At 39.8% G+C, this 20,813-nt stretch overlaps 1 protein-coding gene across 4 annotated transcripts in view; it reads right to left on the reverse strand.

The window, feature by feature from the left end:
* Window positions 1-20,132, reverse strand: part of PIAS2 (protein inhibitor of activated STAT 2) — a 91,126-nt gene extending 70,994 nt beyond the window's left edge. For 3 of the 4 annotated variants that reach the window (XM_060118167.1, XM_060118166.1, XM_060118169.1), the window contains exon 1: window positions 19,946-20,132. In XM_060118167.1, the coding sequence (XP_059974150.1) occupies window positions 19,946-19,969 (24 nt within the window). In that variant the 5' untranslated portion in view covers window positions 19,970-20,132. Of the gene's footprint in view, window positions 1-2,401; window positions 2,511-4,723; window positions 4,813-19,945 lie in introns of all 4 variants that reach the window. The other variant, XM_060118168.1, reaches the window with a different exon arrangement.
* Window positions 20,133-20,813: the final 681 nt, after the last annotated feature.

Below are 20,813 nucleotides of genomic sequence, written 5' to 3' on the forward strand. Positions count from 1 at the left end.
GAGAGAAGACTTCCAAATTCATTTTATGATGCTAGTATTATCCTGATACCAAAACCAAAGACAGTTCAAAAAATAAAACTACAAACCAACATCCTTCACAAACACAGATGCTAAAATATTTAAAGTATTAGCAAATAGAATTCAGCAATATAAAAAGAATTAACAACAAGACCAAGTGAAGTGTTTATTCCAGGGATATAAATTTGGGTCAATGTTTGAAATCAATGAAGTAAACCATATTAACAACTAAAAAAGAAAATGACATGATTATATATACATAATCTTTTATATATACAGCAATGAAGAAAAAAGCATTTGACAAATTCAATGCCCACTCATGATAAAAATTCTCAGAAAGGGCTTCCCTGGTGGCGCAGTGGTTGAGAGTCCGCCTGCCGATGCAGGGGACACGGGTTCGTTCTCCGGTCCGGGAAGATCCCACATGCCGTGGAGCGGCTGGGCCCGTGAGCCATGGCCGCTGAGCCTGTGCGTCCGGAGCCTGTGCTCCGCAACGGGAGAGGCCACAACAGTGAGAGGCCCGCGTACCGAAAAAAAAAAAAAAAAAAATCTCAGGAAAATAGGAATAGAGGAGAACCTCCTGAACTTGACAGAAAGCACCTATAAAAAAATCTAGAGTTAACATACTTAATGGTGAAAGAATGAATACTTCCCCCTAAGATTGGGAATGAGGCAAGGATGTGCTGGAAGTTCTAGCTAGTGGAATAAGACAACAAAAAGAAAAGACATAGGGGTTGAAAAGAAAAAAATAAAATCGCCTGTATTTGCAGATCCCAAGGAATCTGCAAAACAACTACTAGAACGAATAACTGAGTTCAGCAAGGTACCAGGATACAAAACCAACACACAAGTACCAATCACATCTCTATATACTAAAAAGAACATGTGGGGCTTCCCTGGTGGCGCAGTGGTTGAGAGTCCGCCTGCCGATGCAGGGGACGCGTGTTCGTGCCCGGGTCCGGGAAGATCCCACATGCCGCTGAGCGGCTGGGCCCGTGAGCCATGGCTGCTGAGCCTGCGCGTCCAGAGCCTGTGCTCCGCAACGGGAGAGGCCCGCGTACCGCAAAAAAAAACAAACAAAAAAAACAAACAAATAAAAAGAACATGTGAAAACAAGTTAAAAACACAATACTACTTACAATCACTCCTAGGAAAATGAAAATACATATGTTTAAAAATATAACAAAACATATACAGGACTTGTTTGCTGAAAACTACAAACACTAATGAAAGAAGCCTAAAAGGATCTAAATAAGTGGATTCTTTGTGGATTGAAGACTCAACAAAGTAACAATATCAATTTTCCCTACATTGATACACAGATTTAACACAATTCCTACCCAAATCTCACCAAGACTTTTTATGGATATAGATGAGATTATTCTAAAATTTACATGGAAAGGTAAAGGAACTAGAAGAGCTAAAACAATTTTGAAAAAGCATAGAGAGAGAGGAATCTGTCTATCCTATTTCACAACTTAGCTCAGTAATTACGACTGTATGTAGTATTAGTAGAGGGACAGACATAAAGGTCAGTGGAACACAACAGAGAACCCAGAAATAGACCTACACAAATACACCCAAACGGTTTTTGGTGAAGGTGCAAAAGTAACTTAATGAAGGAAAGACAGCCTTTCAACAAATGGTGCTGGAGCAACTGCGCGTCCACAGACCAAAAAACTAATTTCCACCTAAGTCTCATATTTTATATAAAAAATAACTCCAAACGGATCACACGCTTAAATGTTAGAATAAAGCTGTAAAACTTAGGGAAAAAAACACAGAAGAAAATATTCAAGATCTAGGGCTAAGCACAGAGTTTGTATACTTGACACTCAGAGCAAGATTCACAAAAGGCCTAACAATAATATACTGAACTTCACCAAAATTAAAAAATTGTGCCCTTGCAAGACCCTGCTAAAAGGATGAAAAGGCAATCCAACAAAGGACTAGTATCTAGAATATATCTAGAACTCTCAAAACGCAACAGGAAAAAAACAATCCAATTAGAAAAAGGACAAAAGACATGAAGCGACAGTTCATCAATGGGGATACACAGATGAAAAATAAGCAAATGAAAATATGTTCAGTATCATTAGCCATTAGGGGAGTACAAATTAAAAACCTTACTAAGGGGATTCCCTGGTGGCGCAGTGGTTGAGAGTCCGCCTGCCCATGCAGGGGACACGGGTTCGTGCCCAGGACCGGGAGGATCCCACATGCTGCGGAGTGGCTGGGCCCGTGAGCCATGGCCGTTGGGCCTGCACGTCCGGAGCCTGTGCTCCGCAGCGGGAGAGGCCACAGCAGTGAGAGGCCCGCGTACCGCAAAAAAAAAAAAAAAAAAAAAAAAAAACACCTTACTAAGATATCACTAGGTACATACCAGAATGGCTAAAATCAAAAACAGTGGTAACACCAAACGCCGGCAAGGATGCAGAAAAACTGGATCACTCCATACATTGCTGGTAGGGATGTAAAATGGTACAGCCACTCTGGAAAACAGTTTGGCAAGTTCTTAAAAAACTATATGCACAATAATCATACAACCCAGCAACTGCACTCCTGGCATTTATCCCAGAGAAATGAAAACTTATGTCAAAAAAAAAAAAAAAAAGCCCTATGCACAAATCTTCATAGCACTTTTATTCATAACAGCCAAAAACTGTAAACAACTCAGATGTCTTTCAACAGGTATATGGTTAAACAAATCCATACCATGGACTACTACTCGCAGTAAAAAAGGATGACCTACCAATACATTTAACAACATGGATGAATTTCTAGAGAATTATGCTGAGTGAAAAAAACTGAACCCAAAAGGTGACAAACTGTATGAGCCCATTTATATAACATTCTTGAAAAGACAAAATCATAGAAATGAAGAACAAATGAGTGGGTCCCAGAGATTAAGGGGATGGAAAGGAAATGGGTGTGGCTATAAAAATAATAATATGAGGGATCCTTGTGGTGATGGAAATGGCCTGTATATTGTGTCAGTATCAATACCCTGGTTGTGATATTGTATTACAGTTTTGCAAGACATTACCAATGGGGGAAACTGGGTAAAGAGTACACAGATGTCTCTGTATTACTTCTTAAAACTGTCAGTGAATTGACAATTATTTTAATAAAAAGTTTAATTTAAAATTACAAAGACCAACACTATTACAGCAGATTAATTTTTTAATTCAATAGCATGACATTCACAAGAGATTAAAATAAAAGAACACAAAAATGTAGGGGAAGGGGGAATTTAAAAAATCAGGCAAAACTAGCTGACCAAAAAAAATAGTAATAATAATAGGTATGTTAATATCAAACAGTAGTATGTAATACAAAAAGCATTACTAGACATAAGGAGTCACTACACAGAGTAAAAGTTTCAATTCAACAGCAATATATGATAAATTTAAATTTTCATGTACTAATAACAATTTTAAAATGTATTTTAAAAATTGAAAGAAACCACAAGGAAACTGAAAAAATAATTCTAGTAAAAGATTAACATACACCTGCTCTCTAAAAAACAAAGATATAAGATTTGAACAACAGAATTAACAAGCCTAACTACTGGACATATATAAAACTTTGCACCAACAAATAAAAAATACACATTCTCTTCAAATTCAAAAAACTGACCACAGTCACAAGAGATTTCAAAGGACTGTATCATACAGATCATGCTGCCTAACCACAACACAATTACAAATCAATAACCAAATTAACTAAAGAATCACCCATATGTTTGGAAATACAACTTTTAAGTAACTCATAAACTAAAGAATTCATCCTTTGTGTGATGCAGGGAAAGCAAATACATAGAAATTCATGATCATTTAAGCCTGTCAAAGTGCTAAAAGTTAATAAGCAAGGTGTCCAACTTAAGAAATTAGAAAAGGAATAGAAATAAACCCAAAGGAAGTATAAAAGAAAGAAAGAAAGCAGAAATTAAGTAGGGGGAGGATACATTAAAGAGCATAGAAAGGACAAAAATTTGATTCTTTGAAAAGTTTTTTAAAATTGGCACTTTTAGCTTTTAAAACTCATCAAGAAAAGGGTAGCATTTAAAAAAAAAAGATGAAAAGGACAGTAACTACAAAATAAGAGACTAACAATTTAATGCCATAAATTCAAGAACGTGAATGAAATGGACAACTTTCTATAAAAGTATAACCTACCAAAACCAGTTTGAAAATTGAAAATATGAGCAATCTTATAACCAAAGCAATTGAATCAGTGATTAAGATGTGTCCCACAAAGAAAACAGTAACAATTCTACAAGGGAGTTCTAACAAACACTCAAGAAACAAATTATTCTAATCTTACATAAACTCCTCCAGAAGAAAGAGGAAAAGTATATATATCTTTTAAATTATAGGTCAATATTACTCATTATTAGAAACAAAAATCCTACATTAACTATATTCAAACTGAGTCCAATAATGGAAAAAAGGGACAGACCAGGGCTGACTTTATACTTGGAACACAAGGTTGGTTTAAATATTAGAAAATCAATCAATGTACTTCATCATGTTAACAGGTTACAGAAGAAAAACATGATCCTTTAAAAAGATGCAGAAAAAGCTTTTGATAAACTTCAACATCCATTCTTTTTCTTTTTAATTAAAAAGCTAATAATAGAAAGGAACACCCTTAACCTGAAAAGATTATCTACAATAAACCTACAGCAAGCAGCATACTTAACTGTGAAACTCTGATAGCATTCCCTTTAAAATCAGGAACAAGATCAGGATGCCCCCATCACCGCTTCTATTCAACATTGTACTGGAGATCCTAGCCAGCACATTAAGACAAGAAAAAGAAAGAAAAAAAAAAGCATAAGAATTGGAAAGGAGGAAACAAAGAGGTCATTATTCACAGATAGATCTGTCCACACAGAAAATCCTAAAGAATTCTATACACAATTTATCACAATTAGAAGGATAGCAAGGTTGTTATATGAAGTCAAATTGTACTTCTATACACTAGCAAGGTAGAAAATATAATTTTAAAAGATACCATTAATGACTTGACACAAAAATAAGGTACCTAGAAATAAATCTAACAAAATACTTGCAAAAGTTTAGTTGCAGAAAATTATAAAACTTTATTGAAAGTGACTGTAAAAGACCTAAATAAATGGATACTACAATGTTCATGGTTAAGAAACTTAATAACAAAATGCTAGTAGTTCCCTTCAAATTGGCTTACAAATTCAATGCATTTCCCATCAAAATCCCAACAGGTCGCATGTGTGTATCTATATAACTTTAAAAAACAATACTAAAATTTTATGGAGGAGCAAACCAGCAAGAAATTCCTTGAAGAAGTACAAGGCAGGAGGACCTGGCCTACTTCTGTGTCCCTCTATGACTGACTAGACGGTTTCACAGCAACCCTCCCTATGAAAACTTTAAAAACTGAACATAATATAAAAAACATCTGTTTGAAGACAAGAAGCACTACAAAAGGCAGCAAGAACCTGGGAGGCCAAGACTGTGGAAAGAAGGGAAGCCTAGAAAATGGAGTCTAACATTTGATGCCTCTTTTCCCCTGGAGATAACTGCCAATGGAAAAAGGGCAATTGATAAGTTAAGAAATCCAGCAGAACTTTGAATAGACTTATAGGGCTGGGAAAACCAGAAGATATTTGCAAAATATAACCTGCAAGTCCTGGTATCCGTGATATATAATAAACTCCTACAAATCAGTATGAAAAAGACCCAATATAAAAATGGACAACATATATACAATGGAATATTACTCAGCCATAAAAAGAAACAAAATTGAGCTATTTGTAATGAGGTGAATGGACCTAGAGTCTGTCGTACAGAGTGAAGTAAGTCAGAAAGAGAAAAACAAATACCATATGCTAACACATCTATGTGGAATTTAAGGGAAAAAATGTCATGAAGAACCTAGGGGTAAGACAGGAATAAAGACACAGACCTACTAGAGAATGGACTTGAGGATATGGGGAGGGGGAAGGGTAAGCTGTGACAAAGTGAGAGAGTGGCATGGACATATATACACTACCAAACGTAAAATAGATAGCTAGTGGGAAGCAGCCGCATAGCACTTGGAGATCAGCTCTGTGCTTTGTGACCACCTAGAGGCGTGGGATAGGGAGGGTGGGAGGAAGAGAGACACAAGAGGGAAGAGATATGGGAACATATGTATATGTATAACTGATTCACTTTGCTATAAAGCAGAAACTAACACACCATTGTAAAGCAATTATACCCCAATAAAGATGTAAAAAAAAAAAAAAAAAATGGACAAAAGACTTAGCAAGCCACCTCACAAAAGACATCCAAATGGCCAGTAAGTATATTAAAAGGGGCTTAACATCATTTCTCATTAGGGGAACTCAAATTAAAACCATTAAACATACACCAAATGTCTAAAATTAAAAGGGTGGATGAGAAAGGACAAGGAGCAACTAGAACTCTATTATTTTGCTATTGGAAGGGAATGAACAAAAAACTACAATTACGGGCCTCCCTGGTGGCGCAGTGGTTGAGAGTCCGCCTGCCGATGCAGGGGATACGGGTTCGTGCCCCGGTCTGGGAGGATCCCATATGCCGCGGAGCGGCTGGGCCCGTGAGCCATGGCCGCTGGGCCTGCGCGTCCGGAGCCTGTGCTCCGCAACGGGAGAGGCCACAACAGTGAGAGGCCCACATACCGCAAAAAGAAAAAAAAAAAAAAAAACTACAATTACATACAACAATAAGGATAAATCTCACAAACAAAATTGAGAGGAAGAGGTGAGACACAAAAAATATACACATAATATAGTTCCATTTATATAAGGTTCAAAAATAGGCTAGGTGTTTCCCTTGGAACCCGGTGCTGCTTGGTCTGGTGGGGAGAGGGTCGCCGGAGGGAAAAGATGCAGACAACCCCGGAAAGAAACACGAAAGCCTGTGGGATCCCAGCTCCCTGACCAGGTTGAACCCAGGCCCTCGGCAGTGAAAGCGTGGAGTCCCAACCACTGGACCACCAGGGAATTCCCTAAAATATGTACTCTTTAAAGAGGATTATTTAAAAAGGAGAAGCAGGTTTGGGAGTGAGCTGAAAGAATACTAAGGACATCAACAGCAGACTTTATTAAGCTACCAACCAAGCAAACCTTGGATTGGATCAAGATTATCACAAGGTCTAGAGAGACTTAAAAAAATATATTGTTTTTCTTTCCTTCATTCTTTCACAAGGGAATATGCAAGACATCCAGAGGGAGGGCTTGAATAACTAACTTGAAATGCTGAGACGGTAACTCCTTTGTGGCACGTTATGAGCTGGCAATTAAAGACATGTCCTAAAAGGCTAGAGAAAAGCTACCTGCAGGAGCATCTGAAACCAAGATGTACTGAGTCTTCAAATACAACTCTGATAGGAAGAAAATATCTGAGTAGGGTTCAAAAGTTTTCTAAATAAACCTGAATAAAATCAGATTAATAATGATTGTTAGTGCTTAAAATTTAGTGAGAAAGGTACACGTTTATATCTGCTTGCTTTTCTATATAAACTCTTCTAACAAGAGAAAATGGGGCATATAGAATAAGTTTGATCATGTACAAATCTTATAATTTTAGGGACGTGAGTCTAGTGGTCTTATTTGGAATTATTACTATGTTTCTGCCTTCAGAATTGAAATCACGTGTTAATTATCTTTTAAGCTACCGTTGATATTAAAAATATTACAATGAAAAATGTTCTAGTAGAAAAATGCCTAGGAAGATAGACATCAGTATAGTAAGAGTAGGAAATGAAGTCACTGTCTCAAAAAGATATCTGCACCCCCATGTTCAATGTAGAATTATTTACAAGAGCCAAGACATGGAAACCACCTAAGTGTCCATCAATGGATGAATGGATAAAGAAATTGTGGTATAGGTATACAGTGGAACATTATTCAGCCACGAAAAAAGACATTCTGCTAAGTAAAATAAGTCAGAGAAAGACAAATACTATATGATATCACTTACATGTGGAATCTGAAAAAAAAAAAAAAAAACCAACTCATAGATAAACTGATACCATACAGATTGGCAGTTGCCAGAGGTTGGGGGTGGACAAAATGAGTGAAGATGGTCAAAAGGCTCAAACTTCCAGTTATAAGATAAGTAAGCCCTGGGGATGTAATGTACATCATAGTGACTATAGTTAACAATACTGTATGTCTGAAAGTTGCTAAGAGAGTAGATTTTTAAAGTTTTCATTATAAGAAAAAAAAAGTATATATGTGTGGTGATGGATGTTAACTAGACTTACTGTGGTAATCATTTCACAATATACACATATATCAAATCAGAAAGAAACACTAAAGGTAATTACATATGTGTACTTATTTCTTTTTTACTCCTATCTGTATTTCCAGATGATTTTTTTGCGAAGTGTAAACAAAAAATATATTTATAAGACTTTCTCTAAATTGAATATAACATGATATTTCATCAAGTTTAAGATGTGCATTTTTTCTATATTCTAATATCTCTGAGATAGGACTGTGTCTTACAATTAATGGCATCTCACAGTTGCTGTTGGTCATTTTTTCAGTTTAATCTCTCAAATCAGGATGCATTTTAAATTGTCAGCACCTTCAGTCTAATGAAATACAATGTTTTACACTTAAAAAAAAATAGGCAAAACTAGTCTAAGATGTTAAAGTCTGGCCAGTAGGTATCTTTAAGAAGGAAGAGGTTAGTCACTGGGAGAGGACTCAAGGGAAATCTCTAGGGTGCCAGTAATATTCTATTTCCTGACCTGCATATGGTTATACTGAGAAAATTCATCTAGCTGTACTCTCATGATCTGTGTACTTTCTTTCTATACATATGTATGCCCTATAGCAATAGAAGTTTGTTTTTACAGAAGCTGTACAAAGTTATAGTAATTAAAACAACGTGATGGTCCGTTTAGACTAAGAGACTAGAGTCCAGAAAGTACAGACAGATCCAACTGTATAACAAAATCCGTAAGAAATAATTTTTTTTTATAAAAACCTAGTACAATCATGGGCAAAAGAAATGAATAGAATCTCAGAGGAGGGAAGAACATGTTAATCAGCACAGTAAAAGATGCTCAAACTCATTAGTAAAAGGAAAAAATTGAAAACTAAAAGGTGATACTTCATACCCACTGGCAAAAACTTTTAAAGCCTGATAAAAGTTAAGTATTAGCAAGAAAGCTAAGGAATGAAAACCTCTCTATTCCTGGAGGGAGCAAATACTGATACAATCCTCTTTGGAAAATAATCTGGCATTATCCAGTACTGTTGAAGATGCGAATATCCTTAAGTCCCAGCAATGCAATGTTATTCCTAGAGTTTCTACAGTGAAACATACTGTATGAAATATTCACATTAAATGAGATCAATAAAGACTACAAATAACATCATATCAATGCAGATTAAATTTGTTCACAAAGTTTTACTTATTTTGCATTTCAGAGCTTTCTGGATTTCATAAGTGTAGATAAGGAAAAAAAGGAAACTAGACAAATTTCCAACGAGAATGGATAAATTGGTATTTATACAATGGAAACTCAAAAACAATGATAAACCAAAACACCCCAAATATATACAGCTTTATTCAATTTGTATAAAATTTAAAAACACACAAAAACAAAAAATTTGTATATATAAAATGTGTGATTTATATATATATATATATAATTTTATATATCTATATAATGTGGATGTGATCAGGGAAGGGCACCCTGCTGACCTAATGAACTATTTCTTAACTTGGGTGGTGAGCACATGCATGTTTATTTACCTACATCTTACCTGTTATAAACAACCTTTTGTACCTATTAACTAATTTAAATATTTAAAATGTTTAAATTAGCATGATATACCCAAATACATAAACCACTATTAACCATTACCAATTCTGAGAAATGACTCAAGAGAACTTTTTGAAGGAATTAGTATCCTAAGAGAGTTCAAGGACAGGTTGCTATTTTTTTAAAAAAGGGAAGAAATAAAGAAAAAGAGGATAAAACTCTTATAAATCAAAAATATAATTACAAAAATAAATTCTATGGGAAGAGTTCTAAGGAAACCTTCCAGAATGTAAACAAATAAAATGTCAATCTTGGAAATCCGATATTCACCTGTCAAGAGTCTCAGAGAAAATAGGAAAAAAATTATCAAAAAAATAGAAGATAATTCCTCAGACCTGAAGAGCCTTACAACTGAAAAGGTTCCACCAGAAGGAATGAAAAAGGCCCACAACTAGACACATTTCACAACACCAAAGATAAGATCACCATCGAGACTGTAAACAAGGTTACCACAAAAGATAACCATCAGATTTGCAATGGATCTCTATCAGCAATATTGAGCGTTTTAAATTCCTAAAGCAAAGCTTTCAACATTCAAAAGGAAAAACTGTATTACCAACTTATAATTCTGTATCTAAACTTTCAATCAGGAACAAATGCAAGCCATTTTCAAACATTCAAGAAATTAGAAAGTTTATCACCAGCATATCCTTTCTAAAACTACTACTCAAGAGGGGGTGGGGGGAGGAAAGGACTGGGAGTTTGGGATTAGCAGATACCAACTAGTATATATAGGATGGATAAACAAGGTCCCACTGCATAACTCAGGGAACTATACGCAATACCCGGTGACAAACCAGAATGGAAAAGAACATGAAAAAGAATATATACGTATAACTGAGTCACTTTGCTGTATAGCAGAAGTTAACACAACCTTGTAAGTCAACTATACTTCAATAAAATTTTAAAAAAACTACTCAAGATTATATTCCAGTAAAATCAAAAAGAAGTCTAAAAAAGAGAAAGACATGAGATCCAAATGACACACCTAACCCAGGAGTGCAATGTAATCTCAGGATGACAGATGTATAGCAAGATCCAGAAAGCAAGCTGCCCAAATTACAAAAAAAGGTTGAGAGCTCCAGAAAGCCCATCTTCAAGAAAAGTTCAATGGCTACAAGATGAAAACACATTGTACTGGGTTGCCAAAAACTGCCTTCAGGTTTTAAGTAAAAATAAAAGACACATTTTTCATTTTCACCAGCACTTTCTTCCTTTCTTTCTTTCTTTCTCTCTCTCTCTCTCTCTCTCTCTCTCTCCCTCCCCCTCCTCTCTCTCTCTCCCTCTCTCTCTCTCTCTCTCTCTTTCTTTCTTTATTTTTGCCTGCATTGGGTCTTCGTTGCCACACACGGGCTTCCTCCAGTTGCGGCAAGCAGGGGGGGCTACTCTTAGTTGCAGTGCGTGGGCTGTAGGCACGCGGGCTTCAGTAGATATGGCACCAGGGCTCAGCAGTTGTGGCTTGCAGGCTCTAGAGCTCAGGCTCAGCAGTTGTGGCACACGGGGCTTAGCTGCTCTGTGGCATGTGGGATCATCCCAGACCAGGGCTCGAACCCATGTCCCCTGCCTTGGCAGGCGGATTCTTAACCACTGTGCCACCAGGGAAGTCCCACCAAGCACTTTATTGAACAACGTATTCACCCTTTTGTTCCACTACCTTCTGCCATTCTTCAGGCAACTTCATAATTCCATCTTCCCAAAACTTTTTATCTTTTTAAGCAAAGAACTGTTCCAAGATGCCTTTTACAGTCTTCCAGGGAACTGAAATTTTTTCCGTTAAGAGAATTTTGTAAAGACCTAAATAAATGGAAATCCGAAGGTGCAATGTCTGGTGAATACAGCGGATGAATCAGAACTTCCCAGCCAAGCTGTAACAGTTTTTTTGCCTGGTCATCAAAGAAACACACGGTCTTGCCGTTATCCTGATGGAAGATTATGCGTTTTCTGTTGACTGATTCTGGATGCTTTTGGTGGAGTGCTGCTTTCAGTTGGTCTAACTGGGAGCAGTACTTGTTGGAATTAATCGTTTGGTTTTCCAGAAGGAGCTCATAATAGAGGACTCCCTTCCAATCCCACCGTATACACATCACCTTCTCTGGATGAAGACCGGCCTTTGGTGTGGTTGGTGATGGTTCATCTCCCTTGCCCCACAATCTCTTCCATTCCACACTATTGTACAGTATCCACTTTTCATCGCCCATCACAATTTGTTTTAAAAACAGAACGCTGGGCTTCCCTGGAGGCACAGTGGTTAAGAGTCCGCCTGCCGATGCAGGGGACACGGGTTCGTGCCCCGGTCCGGGAAGATCCCACATGCCGCGGAATGGCTAGGTCCGTGAGCCGTGGCCACTGAGCCTGCACGTCCGGAGCCTGTGCTCCACAACGGGAGAGGCCACAACAGTGAGGCCCGCGTACCGCAAAAAAATAAAATAAAATAAAAACAGAACGTTTTCATTACGTTTAAGTTGAGAATTGCATGCAGAAATATGGTCAAGAAGGTTTTTGTCTCTTAACTTATGTGGAACACAAACATCCAAGTGATTAACATAATCAAGCTGGTGCAAATGATTTTCAGTGCTTGATTTGGATATTTTAAGTATGTCGGTTATCTCTCGCGTGGTATAACATTGACTGTTCTCTATTAATGCCTCGATTTGATCACTATTAACTTCAACTGGTCTACCCGACCGTGGAGCATTGTCCAGTGAGAAATCTCCAGCATGAAACTTCGCAAACCACTTTTGACATGTTCGATCAGTCACAGCACCTTCTCCATACACTGCACAAATCTTTTTTTGTTTCAGTTGCGTTTTTACCTTTCTTGAAATAATAAAGAATAATATGGTGAAAATGTTGCTTTTTTTCTTCCATCTTCAATATTAAGATGGCTACACAAAAATTCACCAATTTTGATGTCTTTTTTTAAATGCACGCTGATATGACAGCTGTCACATACAAGCTAACACAATTGTTTCGAAGGAAGTTAAAGATAACTAAGTGCTACCAGAGCCATCTTATGGAAAAAAGGAAAGAACCTTTTGGTGACCCCAATAATATTAAAGTTTAAAAATGATTTCCATGAGCTCTCCACAATCATGCAGGGCTTTATTATATTTCTCCTTTAAGGAGCCCAGGTTTAACAACACAGAAGTTCCTCAACAGCTCCACACTACTTGGCTCTATAGTAACTAATACTTATATCAGCACACATATAACAAAGGCTGGTTATTAGCATTCAATTTCTAGAATCTTCCTGTAGAAGCACAGAGAAGTTTAGAAGAGCTATAAACCACAATATAAATGCTATAAATCTTGACAACGTAGTATCAATAGAAAATTAAGGCTAGAATGGGGAAGAAAGGTGGAGGGTGGGAGAAACAAAGGGAAAAAGATGGGTGCTAAATCCTCTTTAAGATTGGGAACTAAAGAGATAGTGTCTAAAACTGATAGGTCAAGAAAGAAGTGTAACTGTTACAAAAAGATGAAAATAATCAACAGCAGAATTAGGAACAAAAATGTAACTGGTAGAAATCAAAGTGCTAGGGCAGGTGGAAAATGAAATGACCTAAATTTCTTATCTACTACAGAGTCAAGCAACAGATACTGTTTATAGAGTTGAAAGAAAAATCTAGACATAGAAAAACATGCTTTATTTTTGAGTTTTGGAATTAACCTAAAAAAAAAAAAAGAAAAAGAAAAACTAAGGAAAAAAATCCCCATTAAAGGCAGTTATATAAAGATGTAAGAAAGAACTTTTACTTTTCTTTTTGGATTTTTCTGCATTTTTATTAAAAATAAAGAATGAAAGAAAGAAAAAGATGAAGAAAAGAATAAGAAATTTTAAATATGTTATTAAAGCTATTCTCAGATCGGGGTGGGGGGGAAGGTCAAATAATTTGTCTAAGGTGGTACAGTTGAAAACCATGCATCTCCAATGCTAATATCAAAAAAACCCCAAAGAACAAACAAAAAAAACATACCTTCTGTGGCATAATCTAGATCTGCTTTTTTACTGACTTGTATGAATAACCAAATGGAGAACTCCGAATGTCTATGTTAAGTTTATATTGTTCTCTGCAAAGTCACAAAAAAAAAAATCTTATTCGTTTCACACCATTTTTCCAAAAAGTCTAGGGAAATGACCATGTTACTAGTGGGTTCAAAATGAACATTCATAGAGGATAGTTTGGACTATGATACCAATTGATTCCACATCACTTTTACTTCAACTTCAATTCAACTGTGAATTTCTTAAATTCAGATTCCTGAATAAAAACAGACAAGCTGTCAAGAAAACTCAGTGGGGAAAGAACTGTCTTTTCAACAAATAGTTCTGCAAAAACTGGATATCCACATGCAAAGGAAGCTGTATCTCTACTTCACACCATAAACAAAAATTACCTCAAAATGGATAAACAATCTAAATATAAAAGTTAAAACTATAAATATAAGCTCTTAGATGAAAACAGGAATAAATCTTTGACACTGGATAAGGCAATGGTTTCTTAGATTTCACAACAAAGGCATAAGCAACAAAAGAAAAAACATAAAATTTAAAACATTTGTGCTTCAAAGTACACAATCAAAAAAGTGAAAAGATAGTCCATAAAAAGGAAGAAAATATTTGAAACCATATATCTAAGAACTTTAACTGGAATATATAAAGAACATAAACAGTAATAAAAAAGCAAACAACCCAATTTAAAAAATGGGCAAAAGGTCTGAATAGATATTTCTCCAAAGAAGATATACAAATGGCCAATAAGCACATGAAAAGATGCCCAACATCATTAGTCATCAGGAAAATGCAAACCAAAACCGCAATGAGATATCACTTCACACCCACGAGGACAAGGATGTGGAGAAAGCAGAACCCTTATACACCACTGGTGGGAATGAAAAATGGTGTAGCAGTTGGAAAAGAGTTGGGCAGTTCCTCAAAAACTTAAACAGAGTTACCACATGACCCAGCAATTCCACTCCTAGTTATATATCCAAGACAATCGAAAACATATGTCCACACAATACTTATACACTTGTAGATAAATGTTCACACCAGTCAAAAAGCAGAAATCACCCAAATGTACATAAATTCATAAACGGATAAACAAAATGTGGTATATTCCATACAATGGAATATTATTCGAATATAAAAAAGAATGAAGTACTGATACATCTACAAGAATGAACCTGAAAAGATTATGTTAAATGAGAGAAACCAGACACAAAAGGGCACATGTAAGATTTTATTTCTATGAAATGTCCAGAGTAGGCAAATCCATAGAGACAAAGTAGATTAGCAGATGCTGAGAGCTGGGGGAAAGAGGGCATAGGGAGTGACTGCTAATGAGCATGGGTTTCTTTTGGGGTGATGAAAATGTTCTGAAATTCAATAGTGGTGATGGTTGTATAACTTTGTGAATAGACTAAAACCACAGAATTGCACGCTTTAAAACGCTGAATTTTATGGTATGAGAATTATATCTCAAAAAAAATTTTTTTTTTCTTAGACTAGCTAAGATCCAATCCAGAAAAACGAAGGCAAAAATGCTGAGAAAAGAGAAACATTTGGAGAATTTGCTAGAAAAATGCCACCTTTATCAGAAAAGATATTCATGTTTACCAGAGGGAGGGTGCAGACCTAAGGAGCAAACAAACACAAAAATGTCACCACAGCTAAGAGTATCTTGGTTTACTGACTATACAAAATTATCTATTTCATTTTAAATTAAATATTTGGTTTTGAATGTGCTTTCATAGACGTGATCTTAAATGAAGTCCTCTTGGAAATTTAGTTGTATCCACTAATAACAGCTTTGAATTACACGGTGAATTCTGTTAACATCTATCATATGTATTAGTCTATTCCTTTGCCCAATAGTTGGCAGCTTGGAGGGATGAGGACCTCTAACCTTAACACTCCCCTTCCCCATTAACTTCCCATTCTCCCTCTGTATCCCAACAGCACCCGAAGGTACCAGGATGGCAAGTAAGGAACCAAACCCTCAAGCCTTCTAGGCAGAAAATCTTCTGGTATAGAATTATTTAAGCCTCTTATTAGATCTTCCGTGTCTGGCTTACCAGTGTCTATTAAGAAAGTTACTTACTATCACTGGCTCTTCCACTAGATTCCTGCACACACATCGACTCTCATTCTCTGACACGCACAGAGATAATAAACTCTCAATGCACAGGAGAAAGAGGATGAGGAGTACAGGAGAGAGAGCCTTAAAAAAAAAAAGTTAGTACAGTAGATCCCCCCTCCACTCCCACACTTGAGAGAAGAAGGAAGAGTGGACTAAGCAGGTTAAACTGTAGCAGGGACCCTTTTAAGGACTGCACCAGTAGGAGTATTGAAATTATGCAACTGGAGGACACAAGGGTAGAAAAGCCGCTCTGGTTGAAGAAGAGGTGAGAGACTTCAGACTCCAGCTACTCCGCCTCTCTTCCACCACTGTGCTTGGCACTGCTAGAGAATATTTTGGAGGAAGAAAGCAGGGCAACAGTGACAGAGGCCTAGGCCACCAGACTGCATGAGCTTGTCCCAGGTTAATTCAATAATCAGTTAATTCACAAACTCCTAACAACATAAATGTTTTAAACAAGCCACCACTGAACGGAATAATTTCTTCTCTAGCACCTTGAAAGCTTCTAATACCTGGTGCACTATTATAATCACCTTTGACTATACAGCCCACAATTTCCCTTCACAGAGAACTTACCCCTTCCTTTCCGTCAACCCATCAGGATGATCTTATGAGTCAGGTTTGTACGATGTGACTCTAACCTCCTGGCTATAGATAATTAGGACAGAAGTGGACCCTCACCGATCCTCTCTCCCAGAAGAAATGAAGAGAGGTGTGCTGGTATTCTACTGGTCACTTGAACTGAAAGCAGCGAAGTGTGGGGATGCCATATTCTGCTGTGACTGGACAAGATCTCTGGTACTGGCCCACAGGACAGTCTCAAAAACTGAAATTGTCAGGCAGCCGCTTAAGGTTCTACAGGAGTTCCCTCGTCAAATAACTCCCCTCCCCCGAGCAAAGCAAAGGCACAGGAGTCACTGAAGCACAGTGAAGATGACCTTTCCCAAAATTCCGGACCTCCAGTACAGGAGACGCCAGCACTAGCCAGCAGTGACCTGCTCTGGTTATACGGGCTCCTAGGAAGTGGCCCTGAATGATAACGGACAAAGATAAAGGAAATCCTCTCAGCGGCATTATCAGCAGCCAAATATGTGGCATTCAGGTCGGCTGGCCATTTCTTCTACTGCCAAGAAGTTAGCCAACAAACCAATGTCCGTGATTTTTTCCTGGTCCTTCAATTTACTTCAGAATATATTCTGTAGCAGAGACCATTTAGAAAACCCTCGATGTTTCTTCCCCTTTTCCTCCTTTCTAATTAGATTTTTCTTCAGTTGTCCAGTTTTCCCTACAATATTATATATCATATAAGCAGGGTATTGTTTATCATTCAATTTAGTTCATAAGGTGCAGGATGGTAGCTAGGAGCACCACGTGGACCCAAAGGAAACTGCACAGAGCCGTAGAGCTTAGACTCTAAGGAGCATTCACTCTAAAGCTAGACCTCCGAGGTAAAAATCCCAGGTCTGGGCTTGCCTGGTGGTGCAGTGGTTGAGAGTCCGCCTGCCGATGCAGGGGACACAGGTTCGTGCCCCGGTCCGGGAAGATCCCACATGCCGCGGGGCGGCTGGGCCCGTGAGCCATGGCCGCTGAGCCTGCGCGTCCGGAGCCTGTGCTCCGCAACGGGAGAGGCCACAACAGTGAGAAGCCCGCGTACCGAGGAAATGAGGAAATAAATAAATAAATAAATAAATAAATAAAATCCCAGGTCTTCCAGTATTGAGCTGTGTGATCTAGGTCAGGTTATTCAACCTCTCTGTGCCTCAATTTTCCACAGAATTGTTGTGAGAACTAAATAAGTATGTATGTAAAGTGCTTAAACCAGGGCCAGGCATGTAATAAGCACTTTCTTATCATGGATATCTGCCATCATCATCATCGTCACGATCTGCAATGGGGAGTGGGGAGAGCTACAGCACATCTTGAAGTGCAGAGGACGCTACTGAGCAGGTAAGGCAAAAACTGGGGTGGATAACTCTTTCAGCATTTGCACAGCCCCATACCCTTCCCTCCTCTGAAAACTCTCCCCAGTTAGTCTCCTAACGTGAACTACGGCAGAGGAGCTATCTTCTAGCAAGTGCAGGGAGAAGAAAAGACAGCTGATTTACAGAAAAAGATGATGAAGCGGACCCACAAAACAAAATGGGAGGGAAGAGAGAGGGGTATGGGATGGAGACAGAGGATGGAGGGAGTGGGGAGGGACGGGGGAAGGAGGGGAGACAAAGAAAGAGAGAATCTTGGTTTCCAACCACTTTCCAGTTCCTGATTCCACTCCAACCTAAGCACTGACTGCCCTTTCTGCCCTACACCAATAAATAAATTCTTCACTTTTTATTAAGCTCTGACAAACAACAGAAAAGTCTAACACAAGCCGTGGAAAACTTTTCATCAACAACAAAAAAAATCTTCCAAGAGGTAAAGTTATATAATCCGTTACTACACAAAACCCAAGACAATACTGCAGATATAAATAACTACAAACTTCAGTATTCTCAACCCATCCTAAACCTAATGCATGAATTTACACAGGGGAGGCTCAGGCCTGGTTGTTTCAAAAGCTCTACAGGTGTTATAACCTCTACAGCTGAGGCTCTGATACTAACACCCTTACACGGATCAATATGAATACCCTCTACCTACTAAGCTAGTTTACTAGCATAGCGCATAAAATGCATGAAGATACTTTTCTCTTTACTGGGAATTAAATAATTTTTGAAACAGCCAGAGAGAAAATGGCAGGCATTATTCGAACTGAAACAATTTACCTTTAGATCAGAACCATGAATACGTTCTTTTGCTGATGTTCACCAAACCAGCCAGGTAACCAGACAACATGCCTCCCCCGCATCCCATCCCTCTCCAAATAACCATAATAAACATACAAACTGAATCTTTTACCAGATTTCTCTTCATTCTTATTCGGAAACAGTAATGCTAACAACACGTCCATGGTTGTGCAAACTGACTGCAGTTAACTTAATTTCAAGTTCCTCTTCATCCCTTTTTTGAAAGACTATTTTTTTTTAAATCAGCGTTTCCGTCCTTAAGTATCCCATTTATGCCGCCAGTAATTCAGCGATCCATAACAAAATCTGGCTCGTTTATCACAATTTTGTCTCAGTTGAGGGCTTTGAAGGTTATCACCCACGGGAAAAATATCTTTTCCGTTCTAACCCCAACACAGCGCATTTCAAACCTCTACTATACAAAGCTTAACAACAATAAAGTTGTGATCTTGTTCGAAAGGCTAGGGAGAGAAAATTTTCAAGTGCCAAAGGAGTTCACAAACCTCATGACAACACGGACTTTGCAGAGTTCTTACCATGGCACTAAGAAAATACCAAGGTTTAAGGCCGATCATTGAAGGTAGGGTTCCCAAAAGACCACGCTTCTCCCCAAGATGTTGAGGAAGCACTGGTGGGAGGAAGGGGCCTTTCTCGTGACAGACCTAAGCGGTAGCATCACACACAGAAGAGAGAGAATTCCTAAAAGCAACTTCACGGTTCAGTAGACAGCTTCCCACCAAGTGAGTAGCCCGTAGACTTAGGAATCGCCAGACACGTACACCCCTCGCGAAGGTGGAAAAGCAAATCCTGCTTCCCACCTCACCCCTTAAAATAAACGGGGAAGTTGGGTCCCCACGAGCCCCTCCCGAGAGCGGCCCCGGCGTCCCGCGCCAGGTGTGGGGACCCACCAACCGGCTCACCTGGTCCCCAGGCCCGCCACCACCGGGTGGCACGGGCTTCCTCCGCCGCCTCGCTCCCCTCCCCCGCCCGCCCGGGCGCCCGTTGGGACGCGGGCCGGGGCTCGGGGCTCCGCCAACCTGTCCCCGCGAAACAAGAAGGTGGCGGCCGGCGACGTTGCGGCTCCCCCGCCTCGCCTCCCCTCCCCTCCCCTCCCCCGCGGCCTCCGCTCTCCACTCCCACGCCCCCGCTTACCCTCAACTCCTCGAAATCCGCCATTTTATACCACCCGCGGGCGCCGCCGCCGCTGCCACCACAGCACCCCCTCCCGCTGCCGCCAACGACACCGCCGCCACCACGGCCGCCGCCGCCGCCTCCAGCACCATCCTGCACTGGGAGCCGCTAAAGACGCCGCGGCCGCCGCCGCCGCCGCCGCTGCCTCCGGGCCCGTCACGTGACCGCCGCCGGAGCTCCGCCCCCGGCGAGCGCGGCCCCGCCCCCCGGCGCCCCGCCCTCTCGGCCAGCCGCTTTCCGCCGGCGTCTTCCGCCAGCCCCACAGGCATGCGGCTCTGGCCTCGCCTGAGTACCCGCCCCCTCCCGCCGCCTGCCCACCTCCCGCACGCCTTCCGGCGCCCGGCCCGGTCGCCGTGCAGCCCTCAGCCCGCGGGTGCCTCCTCTCCCCGGCGCGGAGGCCCAGCCCCAGTCCCTGAAGCGCCCTCGCGACTGCAGCGTTACCCGCGGGACTGGAGGAGGGCCTGGGCTGGGGGGAGGGACGGAGAGGAAGAAGAGATGGCCGGGACTCGTGACGGGAACATTTACAGTGCCCTTCCCCACGGTGGCTGTGGACGGAGGGAGCACCCACAAATAAAGGCATCCCCCGGAGTAGTTGTGGCGGAACAACCTAAATATGGGTGTTGGATAAGCTATTGTTCTGATCTAATGGGGCAAGGTTGGTGAGACCTTTTTGGGTTGCTAATATCCTCAGTACTAACCTGGCTGGTTCTTTCTGACTTTGAAGGGCGACTGAATGTCAAGGACTGCAGAGTTGAAAGGGTTGGGGGAGGGAAGTTGGAGAAGTGAAATAGGAGAGCGCCCAGAAGGGCCCTGATAGAAAGTCGAGGGG

Source organism: Mesoplodon densirostris, chromosome 15, assembly GCF_025265405.1.
Source record: "Mesoplodon densirostris isolate mMesDen1 chromosome 15, mMesDen1 primary haplotype, whole genome shotgun sequence".
Classification (NCBI taxonomy): domain Eukaryota; kingdom Metazoa; phylum Chordata; class Mammalia; order Artiodactyla; family Ziphiidae; genus Mesoplodon; species Mesoplodon densirostris.